This window comes from Phalacrocorax carbo, chromosome 3, assembly GCF_963921805.1.
Source record: "Phalacrocorax carbo chromosome 3, bPhaCar2.1, whole genome shotgun sequence".
NCBI classification, from domain to species: Eukaryota; Metazoa; Chordata; class Aves; order Suliformes; family Phalacrocoracidae; genus Phalacrocorax; species Phalacrocorax carbo.
Genome location: NC_087515.1, coordinates 50,679,541 through 50,704,606, shown reverse-complemented (window position 1 = coordinate 50,704,606; position 25,066 = coordinate 50,679,541). Strand labels below are relative to the sequence as shown.

General features: G+C 40.1%; 1 protein-coding gene across 1 annotated transcript in view; it reads left to right on the top strand.

The window, feature by feature from the left end:
• EML6 (EMAP like 6) overlaps positions 1-25,066 on the top strand; it is a 122,619-nt gene that overhangs the window by 93,013 nt on the left and 4,540 nt on the right. Inside the window, exons 28-40 of the mRNA XM_009503780.2 lie at positions 9,203-9,281; positions 10,492-10,621; positions 11,844-11,942; positions 13,594-13,767; positions 14,486-14,694; positions 16,747-16,904; positions 17,598-17,712; positions 18,902-19,090; positions 20,193-20,365; positions 20,955-21,117; positions 22,188-22,291; positions 23,448-23,601; positions 23,806-23,906. Coding sequence (XP_009502075.2) covers positions 9,203-9,281; positions 10,492-10,621; positions 11,844-11,942; positions 13,594-13,767; positions 14,486-14,694; positions 16,747-16,904; positions 17,598-17,712; positions 18,902-19,090; positions 20,193-20,365; positions 20,955-21,117; positions 22,188-22,291; positions 23,448-23,601; positions 23,806-23,906 — 1,848 coding nt within the window. The remainder of the gene's footprint in view (positions 1-9,202; positions 9,282-10,491; positions 10,622-11,843; positions 11,943-13,593; positions 13,768-14,485; positions 14,695-16,746; positions 16,905-17,597; positions 17,713-18,901; positions 19,091-20,192; positions 20,366-20,954; positions 21,118-22,187; positions 22,292-23,447; positions 23,602-23,805; positions 23,907-25,066) is intronic.

Genomic DNA, 25,066 nt, shown 5'->3' with positions numbered 1-25,066 from the left:
TCCGTATCTTTTTCTTATTATTATTCTTTCTATGTAATGACCATTTTTGTATTTAATTTTAAAATAGCTTAAAAATAAACCCATGTTACTGTCCTTTCCACCTTCTCTGCTAAGGAGTCACAGCTATTTTTCACATTTTTTAATATGTCCTCTTTCAGTTACAGCTACTTCAATCTAAACACATCTTTGGCACTTGAAATATGCTATTCTGATAAATTTGTCAATAGATCCTGTATTTTTCATATATAGCTTGTTAGGCAAATGTATATTCACTTCCCTTGCTTTGTTGGATTAATGTAAATTACCAGAATTTATAGTCAAACAATTAGAAGCAGAAATTTTATGGTGAAATGCAGGCATTTCTGAGGGTGTTGTACAGGAATAGGGCCTTAAGCTGTGAAAGGTACGGGGGTTTGGATGCAGTAAGATGAGATTAATGTGTTGGCTACTGCAGTTGTCAGAGACTTCAATTTTTGGCCACGGTTGTACCAATATGCACACAATTTATGCAGAATCTTGACTCCCGATTGTGACTGCTTCAAGGTGAAGCTGACTTCTCTCAAAGACATACAAATTATGAAGCAAGCTTCATAGCTGTGCCAGATGCCATCTCTTCTGAGAATACAAGAATGTAATAGCTAATGAAGGATTTGTCTGACCATATTCTGAAAGCTTCCTGAAAGCATTGGGCTGACCTTTCTTTGCCCCTACAAGGGTCCAAAGTGATGGTTGATCAAGCCAGACAAAATTAAAAGTTTACAAGTACTCAACTGTCAGTGCTCAGGAAAACCTAAGTTCTAAATCAGTAGGTTCAGGACATGGAGCCTTGACATCTCTGTGCCAGGGTTGAGTGAGGTGGCAGCAAGTAATATTGAAGTCAGTTCACAAAGCTTTGCATTTTCTGGAAACGGCACAGCTGAAGCAGCCTCTCCCAGTCCCTTCAGATACGAAGGAGGGAACGAGGAGAATGTATTCCATTCTCTTTCAGGCAGGTATGTGAGAAAACCTGGTAGTCTTTTGAGGGGGAAGATTGTCTGGAGAAAACATGCCAAATCCCAAATCTTTCCTCTTTGTAATTGTGACATGTGTCTGTATGAAGACCCCGAGGATTGTGCATCTGATGGGATGTGCATGCTGTGAATACTCTGAGATTGATTACATTCTGTGTAAATTTTGAAAATTACGGTACAAGCTAGAAAGCTGTTCAAGGTAGAGGCAGTGAATTAATCACAAGACCTAAAAAACTGCTGGTTTACTTCACTGCAAAATGCAATGAGGATCTAAGAAGATATGTCCCCCTTGCTGGATTTTCATTGTGTGTCTGAGAAAGGAAAAACTGTGACTTATTCATTGGTATAGTGGGCAGAAACCCAGAATTAAAGTAAGTTCAAATTAAGAAAAGGAAAAAAGAGAGGAAAAACAAGCTTCCAGCTCAAGCAAGAGACAGGACTAGCTGGGGCTGTTGCTCTGAGCTGCTTCTTGGGGGCAAGGACTGTACACTTACTGTGTTTCTTTCTTTAAATAGTAATATTCAGAAGGCGAGTCGCTGCTTAAAACGTTATTTCAGTGCTTGTATAATACAAATATGCATAAAAGGTACCACGTGACATCTAGGAGACAGTTTTGGTTCAAGAAGATGGCCGTTTTATTTTCCTCTTTATTATAGCTACATTTCCATCTTTTTAACCTTTGTGTTTGCTAGAATAAGCTTGCAGGACTCTGTGTTTCTGTAATATTGAGTGGTGAATCTGACAAACTCAAAGTACATTATCTCTCTAGAAATAACAAATCATTGTACAATTCAGGAGGAGTTTGATCTCAGGAACTGTGATGTGTCTCCTGAGAAGATTGCAAGTATATGGTTGAGAGCTGATACAGGCAGTGCCGGGTTAGGAGGGGGAAGCTTTGCAACAAACACCACCTTTCTGGAAAGGGATCAGCAATTCACAAGTTACTCCCCCCAAATTAATACCAAGACTTACTCTGTTGTCTTTTTGTCAAAAGAGAGGAGCCAGCAATTCTTGTCCCTTCTCTCCCCCACCATGCAAAAGGTAGCAGGAGGACAGATTTGATGTAATACTCAATGCAAAGCAACTGTGACTTTGGGTAGGTGCTGTGCACCCTCTGTTACTACCTAGCATGTGCTTGTGCTTAGCTCTGTCCAGCCAAGGTGAAAAGGAAATCGCTATTACACTGGCCTTCTCCAGAGTATTGGGCCCCTAAGATAACTGGGCAGAGAAATGTCATGATTATAAAGGGCAAAAACACTTATATATGACAAACCTGGGAGTAATCTTAAGGTTTTTCCTTAGAAAAGAAAATGAAAGCCCTTCATCAAATGTACTTTTCTCGTCTCATTTATTTACATAATGAAAATAACGATGATTCTGCAAATATCTTGGAGGAACATACAAGTTAGGTAATAGATTTTACTTGCAGGATTTGAAATAAATCATGGTCTGGTGTTTTTGTGGGGGACCCAAGGTTTATTGGCTCTGTCAGCAGTTCCAGCTTGAGGGTGGAAAAATAACAGGAGAAATGAGGCTGAGGAACAGTTTTTTAAATATCTTGGGGTTGTATTAATCGGTGCATTTGGTTAAGGTAATTAATTGATTGTTGTTTCTCTCTCCTCTCCCCAACCTTCTTGTTTTTCTTCTTCTCCCTTTCCATGTCTGTCCTCCTATCCTCCCCACCCACCCTTATTTTTCTCTTCCTATTTTGCTCCTCTGATTGGCATCCTCTTCTTTGCTCTGCCTGTATGGTACAGAAGTGGGGTGCCAATGAGAGGTGCTGCAGGAGCAGTCTCGCGGTGTGGGAGCACCAAGAGCAGTGCTCCCACACCACGGGACCACTTGGTCACTGGTGGGACTGTCCCAGACAATCCAGGACAATTGTAAGCTATACTGTGTGTTCTGTAGGAATTGTGCTCCATTTCAGAAAAGGGCTACCTTTTGAATTGGGACGATTTTAACTGGCAAAGAATTTATGGAATAAGAAGTAAAACAAGCTTGCGTGAAGACTGTGTTTATGTTACTAATACGAAAGGCAAAGACATACTTGCATTTTGCATTCTACTAATCGCTAACATATATCCTGTGTTTGCAGCTTTCATTTAGTTTGATTTGCATGACTCAACATATAAACTGAAAACTCCTTGTAATATACCTGGTGATGGAAAACCCTTTGAAGCAGGTTGAATGTGTAGAAAACAAAAAGCAGCATTGGCATGTTTGTCCAGTTTTCTGTTTTCTTAACATATACTGGCTTGTCTCACTCTCCGTGAGTTATCTGTCTCGGAGCCTGTTCTCAACTGTGTTAATATGCACCATTTGTAATCATATGTTCTGATAAAGATGTGAAGCCTAAGAAGGTTAAGTAGTTGGATTTTCTATCTTCAAATACTATTCTTTTGATTATTTATTTCTTTACAACGTGAGCTGAATTATATGAGGTTTCAAAATAGGAGTACAGTGGTGACTACAAGCCTTTGTAGCATAAACTGAATTAACAGACATATGGTTACAAGATTTATTCATACACTTTTACATGCACACTTCTGTGGATGCAGTGTAAAAGCTTTGAATGTGAATCTGTGTTGTATTTATGTGTAGGTAGGAACTATCCAAAATTTATCTGCAGAAACCCACTGTCTTAGAATGAATAGACATTTTTACTTTTTCAACAGCATTATGTCAAGTTAATGCATCCTAAATGTATGTGGCAGCATGCTGGTTTCATCACATTTTTCCCCAAGGCTTGAACACATTGTGCCTGGTATTTTTACGGTCCCTGCCAACCTACTGAATGCAGAGTCAATCTCACTTCTCCCACAGGTTAGCACAAAGCTGGCCCAAAGGTCTTTTTCATTTGTGTGGTGCTTTAGTGGGCATGGAATTGAGGGATGCCAATGCTGTCACAGTACACAATGTGCTAGCAATGTTTCTCTCTCTGAACTGGAGCGCTCTCTGCGCTGAGGCTGATGTGAAATATTCAGCTTTTTTGGAGGGTTGTTGTGTAGGCTGTAGTCCAGGAAGGATCAAAAAAGTGTTGTCTCTGATATGTTTTGTTATGCAGGGGAAGGATGCTGTTTTATCTGCCTGTTATGCTTTACCTCCAGCCCAAAAGTTCTCTGTATACTATCGGTTGAATATTTTTACTTAGACAATGAGCACAGCTTCAAAACATGTCAGAGTTTATGTAGGGAATAACAAAACAAATGGAAAAGACTCTTCCTCTCAAATACAATCACAAACTCTGAGAGAAGCCTAAGGAAAGAGAGGGACCTTCCCAAATATGCTAAAGTTGGGTTGATTCTGATGCCTTGGTAGTATATGGAGAGAATTCTCCTGAAGTCTGATTATCTGAGGTATTCAAAACTTTCTAGCCCAAAGATAAATTTAGGTTTTGCCTAAAACACGTTACAATGTGTTCCTCAAAGCTGGTTTTGGCAAAGGGGGCTGAGGCGTCTTCCAGACAGCCCTGTCTGTCCAGTGTGTTGTGTATGACAGATCCCTATGTGACAGGGGAAGCCTATTTAAAATAGTTGTTTAGTTTAACAACCTTACAAGATATTTAGAGCAATAAACTTGTTAAAAAAAAATAAAGGCCTTCAGATTTCAATCAGAACTGATTATCCTTCTTACTACTCTGCTTTTCTGCTTGTTTCACATTTGGAGACTGAACTAGAATGACATGTGAATGCAATGACTAGCTTCCCTTACAAAACACGAAAATGGCTATCTCCACCATATGTTCTGCAATACCTTTTCTTTTTTTTTTTTTTTTTTAAAGAGTGCATCAGCATACATGTGAAATCATAAATATGGTAACTATGCTAAGGCTTTTTCAGTGCTACATTTTTAAAAAATAATGTAGATTACAGTTGAGGTTTCCCTCTAGTTTTGCTTCAGCTTTGCTTTGATCCACTGTTTAAGAGTAGGGTGTGTTCACATTGAATGCTATTCTTTTTGGTTGTCTTGTGTTATCTACAAAATGTAAAGGAAAAGTAACAGCAGGAAAAGTTGTATGTAAAACTCCTACCTATGTTAGGACGGGAAAATCTAAGGGTTTAGAATTCACAAAAGCCTTTAGTCACTTCTTAAAGCTCTCGGAGTTTTGCAGCAGTTTTAGGGCACTTGGGAGTCCCCCTCCTGTCAGCTAGTGGAAGCGTACTTTTAAAAGCTGCTTTGGCATTTTTTCTGAAATGAACAGCACATTTTTTAAAACCTTGGATTTTTTAATTCTCTTGTCCAAACAAACTTACCAGGGGTGTATCATCTTACCTCTCTTTGAACCTTCCTTTCTCTTCTTGGGAGCAGTCCTGCAGATTTTTGTTTTTGTGTAGCAACCAAGTACGTTTCCTCTGCAGTTAGCAGGCATCTAAATGCACATGTTAGCCTCCTGTTTGGACTCTTTTCAGCATCTCCTCTACACGTTTCTGCTGGGCCCTGCCTGTCACCTTCTCAGTGTCAGGGCATTTTTGTCCATCTGTCCCTGCTCTAACCTCCTTATTTGTTGCTTTCATGTAACATTGTTTCTGAAGATCCTATTTATGTTCCCATTGGCCTCAGAACAGAATGTTTGTGCTTCTGCCAGTTTAGTACTGATGCAGAGTCTCTCATCAGAGAGCAATTATGCCATGTGCTCTAAAAACATGAGTCAGTTATCCCTGTCCCATAGAATTTATTGTAACAATTTTTGGTCTGCTTTTTCTCGCCTTTATTTTCCATCTAAATTGGTTTCGCTGACCCTCCACGTACACACACTTTGACCATGTTCGCTAAGATCACATCTTTCACCCTCAAGGTGCCCCACTCTTCCAAAACCCCATTCCCTCTTTCCCCCCTGCCCAGCTCCTCTTTGTCTCTCTGTTACTCTCTGTCCTGGTGCTACCTGTTCACCCCACCCATGATTTAGGCTCCTCTTCCTACTCATTGGCCCTGGCCCTTTCAGGTAGCCTTCTTGGTTAGGTGAGAGTGAATGAATCGTCACTTGCGCCGTTTTGCACTTCTGCATGAAGACCCGTAAAGAGAGTGGGTGAGATTTTGTCAGTTTAAATCTGGAGTTAGCTCACTGATTTATAACCGTGCGTACTTGTGTTAAGCATATCATCAAGATAATCATTAGTAACAGAAATTCTATTTGCTGTATTCACAGTATCTAAAGAACTGAAAGCCCTCTAATGTCTGACTGTGTCTTATCTTTCCTGGAACTCATTCATCCCATAATGCAATATAAGCACATTTGATTTAAATTACTGGAAGGAAACCGTTAATGCTTGTATTATGTTTTAACTTGCTTTCCTTTGGAGGCAGGGAATTGTCAAGTAAGTACTAACAACACACAGCTCAGAAAAAGCACAGATTGCTGTCAATGTACAATGCAGATTGCATAGGTCAAAAAGGGTAAATATATGTAATTTGCTACAGTGCCAATTTCTTATCTTGACACTGCCATCTTACGTATCAAAATACATTAGGTGTAGTCAGACTTGTTAAAAATGAAGTGACTTGTTAAAATGTTAAAAATTTGATGCTGCTTTACATTTGTTTTATTAAGATGATAATAAGGCAATGAATGCATACGTGTGTATATATACATGTCCATGTATATATGAATGCACACAACATTTGTGTTTGTGTGTACTGTGAACAGATATATATGAAAGTAAATGTGTGTATGTGTATGTTTCCTAAATCTCATGCTTACAATCTAGTGATTATCGATCATGTCATAGTTGGTAGTGTTCTCTTGCTTTCATAAAATATTTCGGCTTGCTCTTGTCATAAACTTTAACTGATATTCCTAGGTAAAGAACTGTAAAAATGACCCATTCTAAAATTACACTAAAACAGAAAAAAGAGCAGGAAGCATGCAAGCAAATGATTTATCATTTTCATAAGTGCTGAGTCAGAGGACTAAGTAAGTCTGGGCTGAAATGGCTTTTGCTGTTCTAGCATCACATAAGGATTTTATTTAGTAAGAGAATCAAGTTTTGTAATAGTTCCCTCTGCCCCTTTTCTACTGGTGATGGCGCTGCTATTCAGTCCAGTTACCCCTGATGGTTATGTAAGGTGACTTGACTGACCACTTTCAGAGAAAATAAAGGTACTTGTTTCCCTGTGAACAGAAAAGGACAAGCTGTCCCCGAAAGTAAGTTGGCCTACCAATGAACAATTAAGAGGCGAAATTGCAGGCTGAACTAGGAGAGAAAACAAGCATCCATTGTGTGAAATTCTCAACAGTGCTTATGAGACCGCTAAGTTTCTACCACTTTCCATCCCTTTCAGGCACCTGAAAATAAACAAACACATGGAGTCACGTTCTCCTTCATTACCAAGTGTGCAGGAAGCACAGATGTAGCTTCCTTCTTTTCCTCCGTCCTGTATGATCTTTAGTTCAGAGTATACCCAGGGATGCCAGGCTGTGATGTTTCCAAATTTGTAGACTGGTGCACTCTTTAATTTCTGTTTTAGTTCTTGCTGGCATGCTTGAATAGCATGTTTTGTGCCACAAAGGAATGACTGATCACCTCTAAAAATGCTTGTGCATGAGTAAAGTGGTGAGAAGTACACCTAAATTGTATTAAGTTTCTTACTTGGCTTTGTTTGCTGCTTACAAGGGGATCAAGGTAACTCTTTCACTCTTTTAATGTCACCTGCTAATGTACTTTGCTAGTACTTGGCGAATTTGCTTGTTTGCTTGAGAAGTGGGCTAGTTTGTTTACTTCCAGCTTTGTTCTGTCATTTTAGAGCTTGGGTTTTCGTGCTACTTACTCGTGCAACAAGTACTCTAATTGTGTAGCAATAAGTGTTCTAGCTATGCATTTTGTAGTTGTTGCCTTTAATACTTCCATAAAAATACAATTCTGGAAAAAGCAGCTCCCTCTAAGCAAAAGGGATTTTATTCTTCAGCAATTAATTTTTGCAAAACAAGAATTAATGGTAGTTACAACTTAATTTTCACAGCATATATAATTTATATCAAGTTCACACCTTTTTTAAAACTTAAACTGTGGAAATGCTTTCCAGATTCGAGTATTTATGAAATAATTTGAGGCGAGGCATTTTGGTTTTTTACTTACAGAACCCCAGTGTTGTTTAACCCTGTCTCCAGAACCTGCAATTGCAGTTTCAAGGCATGCAGTGGGGTGTTTTTATATTATTAACAGCAGCCACCAAGCGATGTTTTGGAGCAAGCGTTTAACCCTAATATCTGGTTTTATTCTTTTGCCATCACCGCTTCTACCCCAACTTCCAGCAAGATCCATTTTCTAAGTAAAAGATGATCAAACATGATGAAGAATCTACGCCAGATTCTGATGGGCTAATTTCTCCAGCAAATGGCTCTGTTCTGCTGTTGACAGTGTCAGAATTAGCCCTCATTAATTCCTGTTAACAGAAAGGGAGAATCATCATGCTTAAATTAACACAATGGTCATCTGAAGTCAAGCCTGTGCAGCAGGCATTTGTTTTTGTAAGGTCTGGAACTTCTAGAGGCTGAGCTCCCTCTACTCATCTTAGATTTGTGCCTCTTTCTTTTTTTTTTTCTTGGAAGGATCAAGTCAAATAGCAGCAGCAAAGGTTATCTGTCGTTAAAGACCATTTGCATGAATCAAATTTTGTTTCGGTTTGTGTTCTACATTTGTCTTTTTAGCAACTGTAGTTATATAAAAATGCTTTGCTGGCCTTAGTCTCTGTTAAATTCACACAGATGAATGACTTCTACATTTTAAAATGTAATTGTTTTATCTCTAATATGATTTTGAGAAGATTTTAATAAAGTCTTGTCAAGGTTTTGTGATGGAATTTCTCAGAAGAAGCAAGGTTGGGGAAAGGTCAACTGCCAGCTTTAGAAAAATCTTTTCGGTAATTTCTGAAAGCAACAGTTTGTTATCATTCAGTATTCAAGGATTTTTCCATGGATTTAAATCATTATGATAAAAAAAAAAAATTGGTGCATGGTGGTCTGTTCTGCCACTCCTCCACTAAATCTACATCAATGTTATTTCTGCTCTTGACATAAAAATGCATATGATTTCAGTCAGTTTATTGTATGACTCCAAAAAAAATAAAGCTAAGCGCTAAGCTCATATAGTTGCACTTGGCCATTTCCTGTTCATATACAAAACATATGCTATGGTTTTGAAGGTTGTATTTTGCTTTCCCACACACTGATTGTCTTTCCTAAATGTTTGTTTCAGGCCACCAGTTAGCAGAGCTGCTCCTCAACCTGAAAAACTGCAAAAGAACAATATCAACAAAAAAAAGAAGCTGGTTGAGGTCAGGCTTAATACTTTTTTGTTTGCTTTAGAAGTAATAAGGCTGGGTGAAATTCATCCCTCTTTTGAGGGCAGCTGAAGTCATGTATAGGCAGAAGAGAAAGAAATTGTTTGAAAGTGCTTTCAGCCCTGGTGGCAAACACCAGAAGATGTGGTAGACAGCAAAGAACCTCGGATTCAGGGTGTAAAGTTTACCTATCGTATCAGATCTCTCCAAACCACAAATTTGTCTCTTAATTTGAAGGGCAGGTAGAGCCAAAGTGAATGTGCATCCACAGCAGAACCCTTACTCACTACATACCCCAAGGGAAAATACAGTCAGAAACTGCACTTTCACACATGAAAGTGTATGTGTGTGATTTTGAATGATGAAATTTGCTCATTTACTTTGCAACATACCTTTTTCCTCAAACTGTAGGGCTCCCCAGACATCTTTTTGGAATCCCCATGCAATATGCTGAATAAATGAATATTCTGTGGTCGGTCTGGACAATTTGCAACAATAGCTTGGCCTATCTATGTCATTCAGATTGTCCAAAGGAAGTTGTAATTGGGTTTGGGACGGATTCATTAAGTCCGTCTTCTGGGCTATAAAAGCAACTTTGACAACAATCCATTAACCATCGCTGTTTTTCTAGATGCAATTCCCTTGGCAATTGCTTGTTGTAAGCTGAAATTACACCTCTGATTACTGTTTTAATTGTAGAGTTACTTATAGCCTGCCTTTGCTTCTTCAAAGGTCAGAATTTGGTCTGCTAACATTTGGTAGTTTACAAGAATGATTTTTGAAGACTCTTAAAGTAGAAGTAAAGATTTGCAAATGCCTGATACCCTGCACAGCTATAAAACTGTGATGGGGAGATTAATAAGATTGGACCTTTTTGGTAAGTTGTGTATATTCTGAATGGAAATTTACAGGAACAAAATGTTTACAGCTGGCTGAATTATTAAAGAAATAATAATATAAATGCAGTGCCTTGGCTGATCAACTGAAGTGTTGTAGATAGTCTGTGAGAATGTCATGCCTCAGTAAATTAGCAGAAGAACAGGGATAACTGATTCATTATTGTTTAATTATTCTATTGCCTCTACAACATACTTGTAGCTTGTATAGTTACTTTAGAACTGCACTTATGTGATCCAAACTACATAATCTCCTTATTTCTTCTCTCACTTCACTCTTCTTCTTTTGATTTGTTTTATTTGACTAGGAGCTGGCTTTAGACCATGTTTTTGGATACAGAGGATTTGATTGTCGCAACAACCTTCATTACCTAAATGATGGTGCTGATATTATTTTCCACACAGCTGCAGCAGGCGTAGTTCAAAATCTTTCTACCGGTAATTCAACTTGAAACAATACTTTGGGATAAAAAATGTTTTACAAGTAAAATATTTCTGATTGACAGTCTTAGCTTTTTAAAGATTCTTGTAGCTTTCTTACATTTTTGCATCATGATAAATAATGCAAAAACATTTTGATGGCTGCTATATCAGATTGAGTTTCTTCTGTTACGGTCGCCCTGTAAAGCCATCCTGTTCCTTTCAGCAAGTATGATATTCTGCTAGGAAGTGTAACAAAAACCTGTTCTAATTCTACAGTTGTGCCTTGCTAAAATCCCTGCTGAAGGCACAGGAATGGCTTTCTCAGAGGAGAGCGCCTGGGTTATGAAATGACTAGTACCCCAAAAAGTGTTAGGAGCAGTAACATCCATTGTTTTATTTTGAGTTGTTTTAGCAAAGTCATGCTCCAGGAAAGGGTACATTTTGATGCAATACAGTGTGAGCAAGTTGTTCTTTGGAAAGGGTGGGGATATTCCCTGCCTTTTGCGTAATGAAGAGGAGGAAAAACACAAAAAAATTTTTCTGGCCTTAAGTTGTAGCACCAGCATCTCTATGTTCTTCATATATCTCAAGAAACAAAGGTAGGAATTAAATGAATTTTGGTCTTTATTTTGTTCCCTCTTGGTGCCCCAGTGAACTAAACAGTCACAGCAGTGCACTCAGCAGCTCTGCTGCCAAGGAGGGGCGGAGGCAGAAATGCTGTCACATCTGGTGACCTGTGGGGACTAGTGCAGCCTCTGACCTGTGGGGCTGGGATGTGCAGTCCCATCTGTTCTTCTGGGGCCCTCTCCCTTGGGAGGATATTTCAAAGCGCAGACTTCGCAGGGCTTTGCTCTCCAATTCACTTCCTGCTGACTGCTTCAGTTTACTGGGAAACCTGGGCCCTGCATTTCCTAGTTTTGCTTTTTCGTGCAGTTACAGGAGGCTACAGGATGATTCTTGGACTGATTCCTGTTTACCAAATATTGCTTTTTTATATACATATATATTTTAAATATATGTGTGTGTGTGTGTGTAATGGTTACATTCATGGCACTTTTGGTAATGGCGCCTGGGAGTGAGAGCAGAGGAGCTGTCAACACAGTTATTGCCCTGCCTCCGTCCAACCCCTGGAGAGTACAGCATCAGTGTAGCAACAAGCTGCTTGAATATTCTTTGCTTCAGTGGTGGTTCTTTCTTCGATGCTGTTGTGAATAAAAGCATGTTTGAATTTTATTAGGTGGTCAGAGTTTCTACCTGGAGCATACTGATGACATTCTCTGCCTAACTGTGAATCAGCACCCAAAGTATAAAAACATTGTGGCTACCAGCCAGATCGGTAGGTGACTCTCCATATAACACAGTTTTACTCAAAAATTGTCAGGGGCACTGATTTATTTTGGGCTTTTCTGTATAGGAATTTTACCTGGGCATGCCAGTGTTGCTCACCTCAAACTTTTTCTTTGATTTGAAAGAGGTAATCAAGCTTCAGGATTTTCTTATGATTTCAGTTTCATGTCTGACTGTGAGTCATTGGATTTTAGAGTTAATTGTAGTATGATGATATTTCAGGAAGTAAGCTCTGATAAACTGCACTAAATCATCTCATTAATATGTAAGCATAAGATGTATAGAATTCCCTCTTTCCTTCCTGTATCCAAGGCACTTGTTTAGCAGTAAAATGCTTAACAGTGAGAATAAAATAACAAAGATTTCCCCTGCAGAAGTACAAAATCTATATGGAAAAGGAAAGAGGGTGAAATCTCAGAAGTTACGACACGTGTAAGGGGCCAGTTGTGAAACCATATATTTGTTTGTTTTTTACATGGAGAATCCTGTTAGATTCCCTAGTTCCTTTTGCAGGAGTAAACATTGTGGGGGAAATCCAAGGTCATTTGTCCCAAGCCCGGAGAAGGATCTGTCACCTTTCACTTAAACCAGCTCAATACTGGAATAATTAACTTCCTGAAAAAGAATGGTGTCATTCTAATTCTTATCATTCTGGAAGGAGACTCAAGTCCATAACTTCTGTAATAAGTAACTTAAGAGGGGCAGAAAAATGCTGAACACCTTGACAAACCACCTTTGCCGCCTGTACTGAGTGCTGTCACTTCAGTTTGAATGTTGAGTGATCACAAAAATCCACACATACTGTCAGAGCTCCGATTCAAAATACTGATTCCTATGACATGGAAAAGGTGACTGTTAAAGGCCCTTTTCCTCTTCTGTCAATAAGAGCCCATGAAATCAGTGTTTCTGATTTTTGGTTGATATTCTGTATAACTACAGATTAATTTAACTTTTAAATCCAGTATTTTTTAAAAATTGCATGCCTTTAGCATTTCTTTTAAATACCATTTTTAAAACTCAAAAGTACTAAATATTGTTGTGATATTTGTGTATAAAAGCCAATATACCCAAAAAAGTTCAACAATATTCCTGCTTATTTGTTTCGTTGATTTAATCCATATCCATTTTCAAATTTTGAATTTTTTTTTTCCTTCTGGTGCTGCTGCTGGCACTTCAGCATTAGAAACATGACTTATTTCACCTATTGTTTTCCCTTGGTGCTTCCTCATTTGCCATTGCTCTCACAATGCAGGTGATATGACAGAATTTCCAGGTAAGGCTGATTTGTTTGTGAATTTTAGTCAGCAGAGTTATGTAAAAGTTTCAAGTTACCTCGTATCTGTGTGAATCGCGGATACAAGTGAAACATCTACCAACAATTTGTTTTGCATGAGGTTCTTCATAAATGTTACGTTGTTCTTTTAGAATTTGTCTTACTTCATGAAATACAATGATTTCCCCCATGTTTTGCAAGCTATTATGATTTTTTTTTTTGAGTAGTGTTAATCTTAAAACAAAACAAAACCCCACAACTTATCAGTGTCTGTTTAGGTTAAATGTTCTTGAAACATGCCTGTTTTGCATTGAAGCTTGCCAGATGCTGAATTAATTCTCTTTTTAATACATCTTTTTGCATGTAGGTACAACTCCCACAATTCACATATGGGATGCTATGAGTAAGCAAACTATTTCAATGCTACGTTGCTTCCATACCAAAGGCGTCAACTACGTGAACTTCAGTGCAACTGGCAAACTTCTGGTTTCAGTGGGAGTTGATCCAGAACATACAATCACAGTGTGGAGGTGGCAAGAAGGTAACTCTGGAAAAATCACGTTCCTTCAGCCTAACAGAACTGTGTACAATTGTTTGCTTTTTCCTTTCAAAGTCTTTGGAATGAACTTGTTTTCTCACTCTGAGTATCATGGCTCCCTAAGTCACAAAGTCAGTTAAAGGAGATAGTAAAGTGCTAGGAAATATGGATAAAAAAATAAGTTTTAAACTTCTATTATAAATAGAAGATGGGGAAGGAATGTTGTTTAATATAAAATTCCATGAAATTAAGGAAAGTAATTTCTTTTTATTTGTAAAATACTTGAACTTTGAATTCTACACAATAGATAGGCCTTTGGGAAGTCATTTCCAGAAAAGAATGATCATCTTCAGAAATGGTGGAGGGGAGAGGAGAAGTGTCTCGGGTCATTAGATGTTTCCCTGTGCGTTTCACCAGATGGTAACTCGCTGATGATATACGCAGTTTCTGTGTTGTTATTTCACTGACCAAGGAGACAAATCACGCTATGAAGACCTGCGTTTCCTAAAACTGTTGGATGCGATAGAGTAACCAGGGACCTTGCAGGTTGCATGAATTAAGATGTTTGATACACTAAATAATGTTGGGATTGCTTAGCTTTCAGCATCTGGGACACAGTTTGCTAATCCAATACCAGGTCAATTTACTTTATAAAATCGTATCAGAGCTTAATTTTGCAGGTAAATGTAACTTTATTTTTATCCTTTCCTAATTAAAACAGGGGCTAAAGTTGCTAGCAGGGGAGGACACCTGGAGAGGATATTCGTTGTAGAGTTCCGCCCAGATTCAGACACTCAGTTTGTGTCTGTTGGGGTAAAACACATGAAGTTCTGGACATTAGCTGGCAGTGCTTTGCTTTATAAGAAAGGAGTCATTGGTTCCATGGAAGATGCCAAAATGCAAACCATGCTTTCTGTTGCCTTCGGAGCAGTGAGTTCAAATTACTTGCTACAGAATTTTATAACACATTTTTATTAAAACTGCAAGTGTCAATTTCCTTTGTTGAAATGCAGTACCATGTGGACAGTGCAAGGCCATGGAGCTCTTGCTTATTAGTTAAACGTTTATTTTAAAACTTGTGTGCCTTGAGGTCCTCGTGTAAGTTTTCTAAGCAGGGTTGGGTTTCTCTGTTAATGAACAGGGGGGTTTTATTAATGTCTGTGCAGACCTACAGCATCAGCTGCCATGGCTTATATTTTTTTTTCTTTTGCTAGTTATTTAGCACTTCACTGGTTAACTTAGAAAAATGTAATATTGTTATTTTGTGTAGATGCTCTGCAACCTTTTTTTCTGCTAACAGTGCGTGGTATGACATATGCTAGTGATCCAACTAATGGTGACAGTATACAGAACTCTCCAGAATGATCAGTAAGGAACCGTAGTACTGTGCTTTAGACTTCATAGTTAAGGAAAACAATACATATTAACAGTGAAAAAGCAGTGTTACTTTGATACTAAGGTCTGAAATAGCTTCTGCTTCATCCAGAAACACCATAGAAATCACCTTTGCAGAGGTTAAGCATAAATTATACAAACCACCAATTCAGAGAAACCCCTTGCACCTAATTATCCAGTCTGGACAATAATACGAATGTGTGAAATACGAGTGTATAAAATTAGGCACCTGAATCCTCATTCTTGTGCCCAAACAAGTGACTTTGTTGTAAAAAACTGCTTAATTATAAGCATTTCTTTCTATTCCAATGGCATTATTCCAGTATAAAATAGGAGTAATGTAATGTACACTAAAGACCCCAAAAGTGATTTAAAAAAGGAAGCAGAATGCAATATTAGAGCAAACAAATTGCTGTTTGTCCTTTCTAAGTAGAAACTGTCCAACAGACATTTTATTCTCTTAAATAATAAAACCAATGTTCTCGAAGGGGCACCTTCAAAACCAGCAGGTGAACTCTACTCCAGTAGCATATGTCAGTCATGCAGGATGTTTCTTTCTTCCTCAGGTATGTGTCATTGAATCCCACTGGATGTATAAGTCCATGTCACAGGAGCACGAGTGAATTGTTCTTCACAGAGCGGGGGCTGTGCACATACCCCCTGCTGATTCGTCATCCAACCATGGACCTCACTCATTTTCATCCAGGCCCACCTAATGCCAAAGTCAACAGGTCGTGCTGGGATACAGCCACGCTAACTTTTTCTCTCAAATGGTGGAAAGTCTTTCTGGGACTTCTATCTCCCATTTCCTTCAACAGCCACTGTTGCTGCTTGTTGCAGAACACGAGTTTTTCCTTTGCACCCCGTCTAAAGGGTTCACTCACAATTTTTCCTGATACCTGTTATTTCAGAGTTAGTGGATTTCAAGGTCAGACCATCTTTAGTTCTTTAGGCAAGCTTTTCCATTTAACAAAGCACACTCCAAAATAGTGTCTGTGATGTAGAACGCTTCCTTCTTTTTCCCATTCCTCAGGGAGTGTCGGGCTGTTTTGCTCCCTGGAGGAGTTTCATGACTGTTATGGGAAATTATGCCATTGCTGTGGTGCCTAGAGTAGGTATCAGGCTGAGCTAGTTCTGCATGTCAGTTTATATGCTTTATTTTCAACATCCTGAAGATGCTGCTTGCCAGTCATCTATCCTGAGATTCGTGCTGACACATACTCAAAGAAGAAAGAAACATCACTTAAAATTCAGTAGCGGCAGCCTGCCGTCCATCTCACCAGCAGGAGCCATGACATAGCGCATGCACAGCAAAAGAAGTACATGCATCTGAAAAATCCCAAGACGAGATGCATGAGGGGAATGTGCATTATTACCCTGGGACCCATATGATGTATAACATCTCAAAGAAACACCATTTAAAGTGCAGTCGTTAAGCTCATTCTCTCGATGCAGATGGCTTTAATTCCTACATTCGTTGCATAACTGGCTTTTCTCAGGAAGTTCAGTAGCTAAAAGAATTTTAATTCAAGCTGAACAAAATGCTACAGTATTTATTATACCAGACATCATTGCTATTTGTTGCAGAATAACCTTACATTTACTGGTGCCATAAATGGAGATGTCTACGTCTGGAAGGATCATTTTCTGATTAGACTTGTGGCAAAAGCTCACACAGGGCCAGTGTTTACAATGTACACGACTCTTCGAGATGGACTCATTGTTACAGGAGGGAAGGAGAGACCGTAAGACATACAATCTTCCTAAAGTGCACAACTTTTGTCTCTCTCATGCGATGCTTTTTATTTATCCCATACCCTAGACATACACAATGCTTCCCAGAGATAAATGGTATCTGTGCCGTAGCAGCTTCAATCTAAATTTTAGATGACCTGCCCAGGCATCTTAGTAAAGGACAAACACGTGGGACGCTCGAGGTCACAGTAATGCACGTTATGTGCAAAGGACATATGGAACCTCCAGTTAGCAATCGATGTCAGCACCTGTATAAGCTCCTTGTTGCCTGAGCTCCTGCCAGCCTGCCATAAGTGGGTTTTTCTTAATTTTTTAACTCTATCAAACTACAGACAACCTCTCCCAGTGGAGGCTCTGTGGTTAGTAAGTTCTTTGATTTACCAGAAGTAACATTTTTGCCAAGCTTATGTTGGTGGCAGAGATTTGAGATTAAGTGACAAGAGAACAATTTGTTTTTTACAAATTAGGCATGATACTGTTTAAAATGTGAAGTGTGATAACATTTAAATTTTTATTATTTACTCTCCATTACACAATAGTGAGGTGTCTTTATGTACAGTAGAAGGTAATTCAATGTATGTTTTATTATTTAACGAGAGAAATACTGGTGGGATTTACACACAGGATTTGTTGTAGCCTATGCAGAAGGAGACACCTGGGTAACACAACACACTTCTTTTCAGCACTAAAGAAGGGGGAGCTGTAAAGCTATGGGATCAAGAGATGAAACGGTGCCGAGCATTTCAGCTTGAGACAGGCCAGCTGATTGAGTGCGTGCGCTCCGTCTGCAGAGGAAAAGTAAGTGAGCTGACAGGGCACATGTTACCCTTTGGCCCCGTCACTGTGTGGTGTTCTTGGTGGGGGCTGGATGGGAGACCTAAGGGAGAAAACTTTTGTGAAGTTACGGGAGGAGGCTTTGTCTGCCCACCTAATGACAACTCCTTACTTGTCTTCCTGAGCTCAGTGATGGGCTTTAAACTACATGATGATCCCATTTCTGATGCTTGGTGCCTGCCTGTCCTCTAGTCAGCCAGGAGAGTGAAAGGTCTTTGAAGGCCTCTGAAGGACAGTGCTCAGTGTAGGAGCATATGTTGCCAGGGTAGGACCTTGTCTCCTGCCTTTCTTTTCAACCATCAAAAGGAACTTTGGTACCTACTTTACAAGGTTTGCTTCCTGTGAAATGTAGGCACAGTTTAGGTGCTTCAGTTAGGCAGAATGGATCCTAGGGGTTTTTTGGTCAGTTTTTTTTAAAAAAAGCCACCAATACAACAAGTTGCCCCTGAGAAATACTGACTGACTTGAAGGTTTGGTAAAGTGGAAAACAGTGGAAACAACTGAGTAATTACAGATGCTAAAATCACCCTTGCACATGCCTAAATTATACTTGTAAATGCATGAGGAGTGCATGATGATGCAGGAGTGTTACTTCATGTGATGGGTATTAATGAAATGGTTTCTATTTAACTTTGTATATCAAGTCTCAGGAATTTGACATGATCTTTGATAACAACCACACAGAGGAATGTTGTTTTGTATTTCTAATCAAGTAGCCATTAACCAATTCCAAAGTGTATCTATTTATGATTTTTACAAGTATTTGTTGAGAAGGCTCTTGCAGTTTAGGTTTGATTTTTTTTATGATGGCCCAAAAATCGTATTTAGTCACCTAGGAGGTATGAGAATCATCCTTTGCCAGCTTGTTTGTAACCACTTCGATCTGAATTAAAATCCTTAATGGCAAGGTGGAAACCCACCGCAGCCACTTAACAGTAACACCAGAACATGATACCAGATCTCGAGGTGTGAAAGTGTTGGTGTTTTACTCTCCCATTTTTAAGATGCCTGATGAACAAGCAGTATAAATCAGGATGAGTTATCACAGATAAGTCTGCAATACATCGGGACTTCACTGCCTTTGACATTATTTTACACTGACGCTTTTACACTGACAACCCATCTCTCATCCTTTTTTTGTGTCTACAAACAGGGAAAAATTTTAGTGGGAACAAAAGACGGAGAAATCCTTGAAGTAGGAGAAAAAAATGCTGCTTCAAACTTGCTGATTGATTGTCACATGGAAGGGGAGATCTGGGGCTTAGCAGCTCACCCCTCAAAAGACATATTTATCTCTGCAAGTAATGATGGAACAGCAAGAATCTGGGACCTGTGTGACAAAGTGAGTATCACTAAATTGAAAAGTATATGATTAAAAATTATCATTTATACAACAGTGCATTTTTCCAACTGTACGATGTGTGCTCTTCCAACCACGTATGCACCTTCGGGCAGCCATGTAGAGAGCGCAGCGTCTTCTGTTTTGGCACGGTTCTTTTTTTCTCAGCGATGTGAAAAGGTAAGTCCTCGGTGAGGTAGCGTGCTGCTCTTTCCAAAAGCAACCAGTTTGCAGAGAAATGCAGTTATTTAAAAGCGCTCGTGCTGATGGGAGTGCCTTTTGTTGTGCATTGCTTATTTTGATCTAGAAGTAGAGGCTGGTGTGGATTGAGGAAGCATTTCAGTTCCATGCTGCCAGGCTGGGTGACGCAGATCGTCCTGTCACTAACTCGTACACAGCCCCTGACAATAAGCCTGCCATACCGGCAAGCGCAGCTCCCTCCTTTTTAGAGCCTTTCTTCAGAACCGATCGTGTTGCGTATGTGGAGTTCAGGATTTTTTCCCAAGTCAAATTGCATAACAGCAGCTATTTTTAAAAATAACAAATAAATAAAACATTTTAAAGAATAACCAAAAGGTTTCTGCTTATGCAAGCCTACATCAGCCTTTTCAGATGGTAACTACCTGAGCTAACAGGGATCATTTTAAATATGGAAAATGAATCTATCATCAATTACAGTCAGGTAAGTGAAAACACAAGAGCATTCTAGCATGTTTTCACACAGCAAGTCAAGTGGGAAAAACCTACCGTGATCAGTAGTTGTAGAAGTTGTTAAAATAGCCTTTCAAACAAAAGAGGAAAATGATTTTTTAGCCTTTTCTGCTAAATAGTATTCTTTCTGGTGTAAAACTTGAATTCACCCTGCAACAAGATAGATGTGCGCATGAAACTCCCATCTGAATTACGTCTATATTTTGAAGTCTGTTTTGTGACGTATGCCTGGTGGGATGTGATTTTTGATGTGAAATATCAGATTTATATTTAGAGGAAGCTATACACAATTTGTATTTAATAAGTGATTTTTATGCTTTGTGTTTGGAAGCTTTCCATTTGCTTGGTAGTTTTCTCCAGGGGAGGTGTGAGCCTGTTGCTTTTGTTAATACAGAAACTGCTGAACAAAGTGAATCTAGGTCATCCAGCAAGGTGTGCCGCATATAGTCCTGATGGTGAAATGGTTGCAATTGGCATGAAGAATGGAGAATTTGTTATTTTACTTGTCAGCAGCCTTAAGGTTTGGGGCAAAAAGCGAGACAGGAAGTCTGCAATTCAGGATATCAGGTATGTCAGAAATGTCAATCGAAGTTTGCTTAATAGGCAGCCGGTACTCAGGAAAAAGTCCATCAAGTTCCAAGCTGATTTCCAGATTTGCTGTAACTCCATGTTTATTGAAACACGCATAAAATCCTGAAATGCATTTACTGGCTGACTGATGGCTTTACATATACCTAAAGCTTATATATCTTTTGTACCACACGCTTTTTTCCCCCGTGATTAATTCAGTTATATCCTCTTGCATATGGCTAGTGATTTGTGCACTGTGGAGCTGTGATTATGGGAATTACTAATATAGTACATTTTTAAATGGCGATTCCTGTTGCTTCCTCAAAGAGGATTAGTGTTACTCTGCACACGTGCCGTGCGCTTTATGAGAGTGCAGTGTTAATGTCAGTTAACTACATATGATATCCTCAGTCTTCCTCATCTATTAAGCATTGAGGTTTGGTTTGGCTTCGATCTTGCTATTGATAGAAGGTTTTTCTTGTTTTCCAGTAACGGAAATTTGTTTGCTTGTCTTAACATGAGAACCAAAAGAAAATCTGGCACAGAAGCAGTAAATTCTATCCCCATTCCATGTTTTATTGTCTAGGATCAGCCCAGATAACAGGTTTTTGGCAGTGGGTTCACAAGAACATACCGTAGATTTTTATGACCTCACTCAAGGTACAACCCTAAACCGAATAGGCTACTGCAAAGACATTGCAAGTTTTGTCATACAGATGGATTTTTCTGCAGACAGCAGGTACATTCAGGTATGTCTCAGGCAGACCCATGTTTGTTTGTGTTTATTCTGACTTACCTGTTTTCAGACATAATAACAAGGTGGAGGTAAGAAAGGGTGAGGGAGGCTTTCCAAAGTTATTCTGAATTCCAAGGTGCCCCTACATTTTCCGAGGCAGACCAGATAACTCAGATTGCCTTTGGGATGTTCGCAGAGCTCTATCTGAAGTCCGTCCTTTCTTTCTAAATACTCGTGTCTTCCTCCTGGGCTCTGCATCTCTGACCCTCGCAACATAGCTGAGCTCCCTTACAAGATTAGGAGTGCACTAAAGGCAAAGTATTGTCTCACGCCAAGGGAATGGGTACAGCGCTGAGACAGAAATGGCAGAGTATAACCTCAATATAGAAATGGTTCTCCTCCCGTTCTGCAGGAAGGAATGCATGTGACAGATGAATTAATATGTGAAGCTTCTTTTTGAAATGTTTTCTGATCTAGTGAAAGTGGGTGGAGATAAGCCAGGGAGTGTATAACTAAAAGGAAATAAATTTCATAAATACCTATAAATATCTAAAGGGTGGGTGTCAGGACAATGGGACCAGGCTCTTTTCAGTAGTGCCCAATGGCAGGACAAGGGGCAATGGGCACGAGTTGGAACACAGGAAGTTCCAGCTAAACATGAGAAGAAACTCCTTTCCTGTGAGGGTGCCAGAGCAGTGGCACAGGCTGCCCAGGGAGGGTGTGAGTCTCCTTCACTGGAGACATTCAAAACCCGCCTGGATGCGTTCCTGTGCCCCTGCTGTAGGTGTCCCTGCTCAAGCAGGGGGGTTGGGCAAGGTGATCTCCAGAGGTCCCTTCCAACCCCCATAGGTCTGTGATTCTGTGAAATCTGTTGGCTGTGCAGAATGCATATGAACAGCTCATTCAGTTATCATCCTGTAACACTTCATATTGCATAGAATGAATTAGAGCTAATTAGGAAAAAATCAGACTTTTTATTGTAGATGTTAATTTCCTGATAAAACCTGCTGAGAATGTTACTGCTGGAAATCTTATCAAGAAAATGATGGCAAAGTTCCTAGATTTTTCCCTTCCTACTTTCAGGTATCAACGGGTGCCTATAAGCGTCAAGTTCACGAGGTACCACTAGGAAAGCAAATAACAGATCCTGCATTAATAGAAAAGATCACGTGGGCCACGTGGACAAGGTAAAATACTAATGAACAGATGACAAGATGAGTTGGTGTAAACCAAATGCTTGAAACATCCCCAGGGTTTGGCAAACCTGCGAGAGAAAGCGTGCACGCTCCCCTTCCCCAAAGCTCTGTCTTACACACTTTTTTTTACACGCCTTTGTAGCTGGTTGGTGTCTATAGTAATTATAACTGTAGTAATACCAAGGGCTGTCTGTCGTATGTCCACAGTGGCTTCTTGCCACTGGTCCCAGGCTTCCCAAGAGGGAGGCACGTGGCCTCTCGCATGGCTCTGCACTGCCTAAAGCTTTACTTTTATTGGCAGGTGGGCGTAGGCGCTACCTTATCCCACATCAGCAAGCACATGCAGCATAGGAGGCATGGAGACGTGAGCTGATTGTGTTAAGGAAGGAGTTGTGGGTTTCATTAAAATATATTTACTGACATGGGTTTTATACATGAGCCTCCCAGCATGATCACAAAACTGGCCAGGCTCTTATTGTAGAGAGTGGAACAGGCCAAAAGCAGATCTGACAGTAAGCAGCGGGTGATAATACATGCAGGTTTTTAGGAGAAGGTGAGAATCCTCCTACTCTTGCTGCTCGGCTATCAAGCAAGCGTAAAAATCTGCCCCCAAATTACTCATTTCTAAGGAATCTTGACAGATTGTGGGAGTGGGGCAGACACATCTGACAGTTAACATGCAGGTAAATAGGAATGATTATAAAGGAGCTTGAACTAAGGGAAGAACAGCTATTTAAAGAAATACCCTACATCCAAACCAGCATCCCCTCCTTCAAGAGCTTATGGCTAAGAGACGAGAGCATTGCTGTCAAAAATCACCATGGGAGGGTGCAGACGTGTCCATAGGAAAGGAGACCATAGCTGCACAAACTGCTCGTATAAAATGGTGCGAGTGGTTTCACAGGAGATAAACCTTGGGATTTATGGGTAAAGATGGTTTAAGAGTCACACGAAAAAGGTATGTTCCTCTGATGCTCTCTATTATGAGGTCACATTTGGTGCAGTGATTTAGAGGGAAAAAGAGTTGTTTTCAAAGGCAGCAGTATTTTATTACCAGGCTGTGTTGCCTCACCATGCTCTGGAAGAGAACAGCAGCAAGTCAGTCTTATAGTCTAATTGCTTTTCTTTTAACTTGCTTTTGGACCAGCATTCTTGGAGACGAGGTCATTGGAATTTGGCCGCGAAATGCAGATAAAGCAGACGTCAACTGTGCGTGTGTGACCCATGCTGGCCTAAATATAGTCACTGGAGATGACTTTGGTCTGGTGAAACTGTTTGATTTCCCATGCACGGAAAAATTTGTAAGTGGATATTTTATTTTAATCTAAGGAGCTTGCTTTTCCCCATGTTCAAACTCAGAGAGTCAGGTGCCAAGCTGGGATGGCTGTGGGCTCAAAGACACCAGTGCTGCTGGGGATGCGATTTTTGTCTACACTCACAGGGCGACTTTGTCACTCTGTAATGCCACGCTATGGTACTAATTCCCAAACTTCTTTTTCCAACAGGCCAAACACAAGCGGTATTTTGGGCACTCTGCGCACGTCACCAACATACGCTTTTCTCATGATGACAAGTACGTTATAAGTACAGGAGGAGATGACTGCAGGTAACTGCTTATTTTCATGCTGATCAAAAATTTTGCATGCCAAACAACACCCGGCAATGCATTTAACACCTTTCTTGGCCCGCTCTGCATTCACTGAAGCCTGCTAATATGTGATAGTTTTGGCTTGGTTTTCTTACTCAGGAATTGCTGTATTTTAAGGCCCCTTGAACCCAGTTTGCTCCTGCCACTGTGGTGCCACTCACGAGGCCACCTCTACTGGGTAAAGCATCTTGCATGTGGGTTTCCCTGTTTGCCACCTGTCGGCCTGCAGCTCCTTGGCTTGCCTTCCTCCCTGGGAGAGGGCAGGCGAGGCAGACCATACCTGTTGCTGCACGGGCCAGCCCCAACCTCTGAGACTTTGGGTGCCAAGAGGTAGCTGAAGGAGCCCCGGCTGCTGGCGCAGGAACCACTTGTGTGTCTGAAGAACATTTAGATCAAAGACAGCTGGTGGGGGTGTCAGTCACACAAAAATAACTGAATAGCTCCCACCCAGCAAAGGGTAGGACAGGAATTCCAGCTGAGCAGAAGGATAGACAGATTTAGAAAGACATTTCAAATAACAGGCTTCTTGAAAGGTGCCTTAAGTTTGTGTTGAGGTGTTTTCTGTTTTTTTCCCCCCTCAAAAAAAAAAAAAAGACAGCTAGTGTGCGTGTGCGCGTGCACACAGGTGATTCCTGCTGGATTCCCCTCCACCCTCACTCCCCAAATCTCTTTGAGCTTCTGGTACTGCTCAAAGAGGACACGACTGTCAAGCAAAACAGGGAGCAGAAAGGTGAGGAACAAAAACGAAATGTGGTTGAATGCAAAGCGTAAGAGCCTTTTGAACAGCAAATGCAGAACTAGAAAACTGAAAAGCAACAAGTTAGGAAGCAAAAGGGCACAAATTCTCACAGGAGCAAGTATTGGGAAAGCCGCATTCAAGAACCTGGTATTTATAACTGCTTACTCAGCAGGAAAAAGACAAGCCAGATTGCACGACTGCAAGATTGAGTCATTTCTGCCAGTGACCGAGACTGCGCCTCTTTTCCTGAAGCAGAGAACTACTGATGCACGCCCCATGACAGCAGGCTCCCCTCACTACACCTGCAGCAGATACTGGCATTAGGTCCAGTTTGTTCAAGACCTTGCAGAGAATTTAACTCTCTTCCCATTGCATGAGA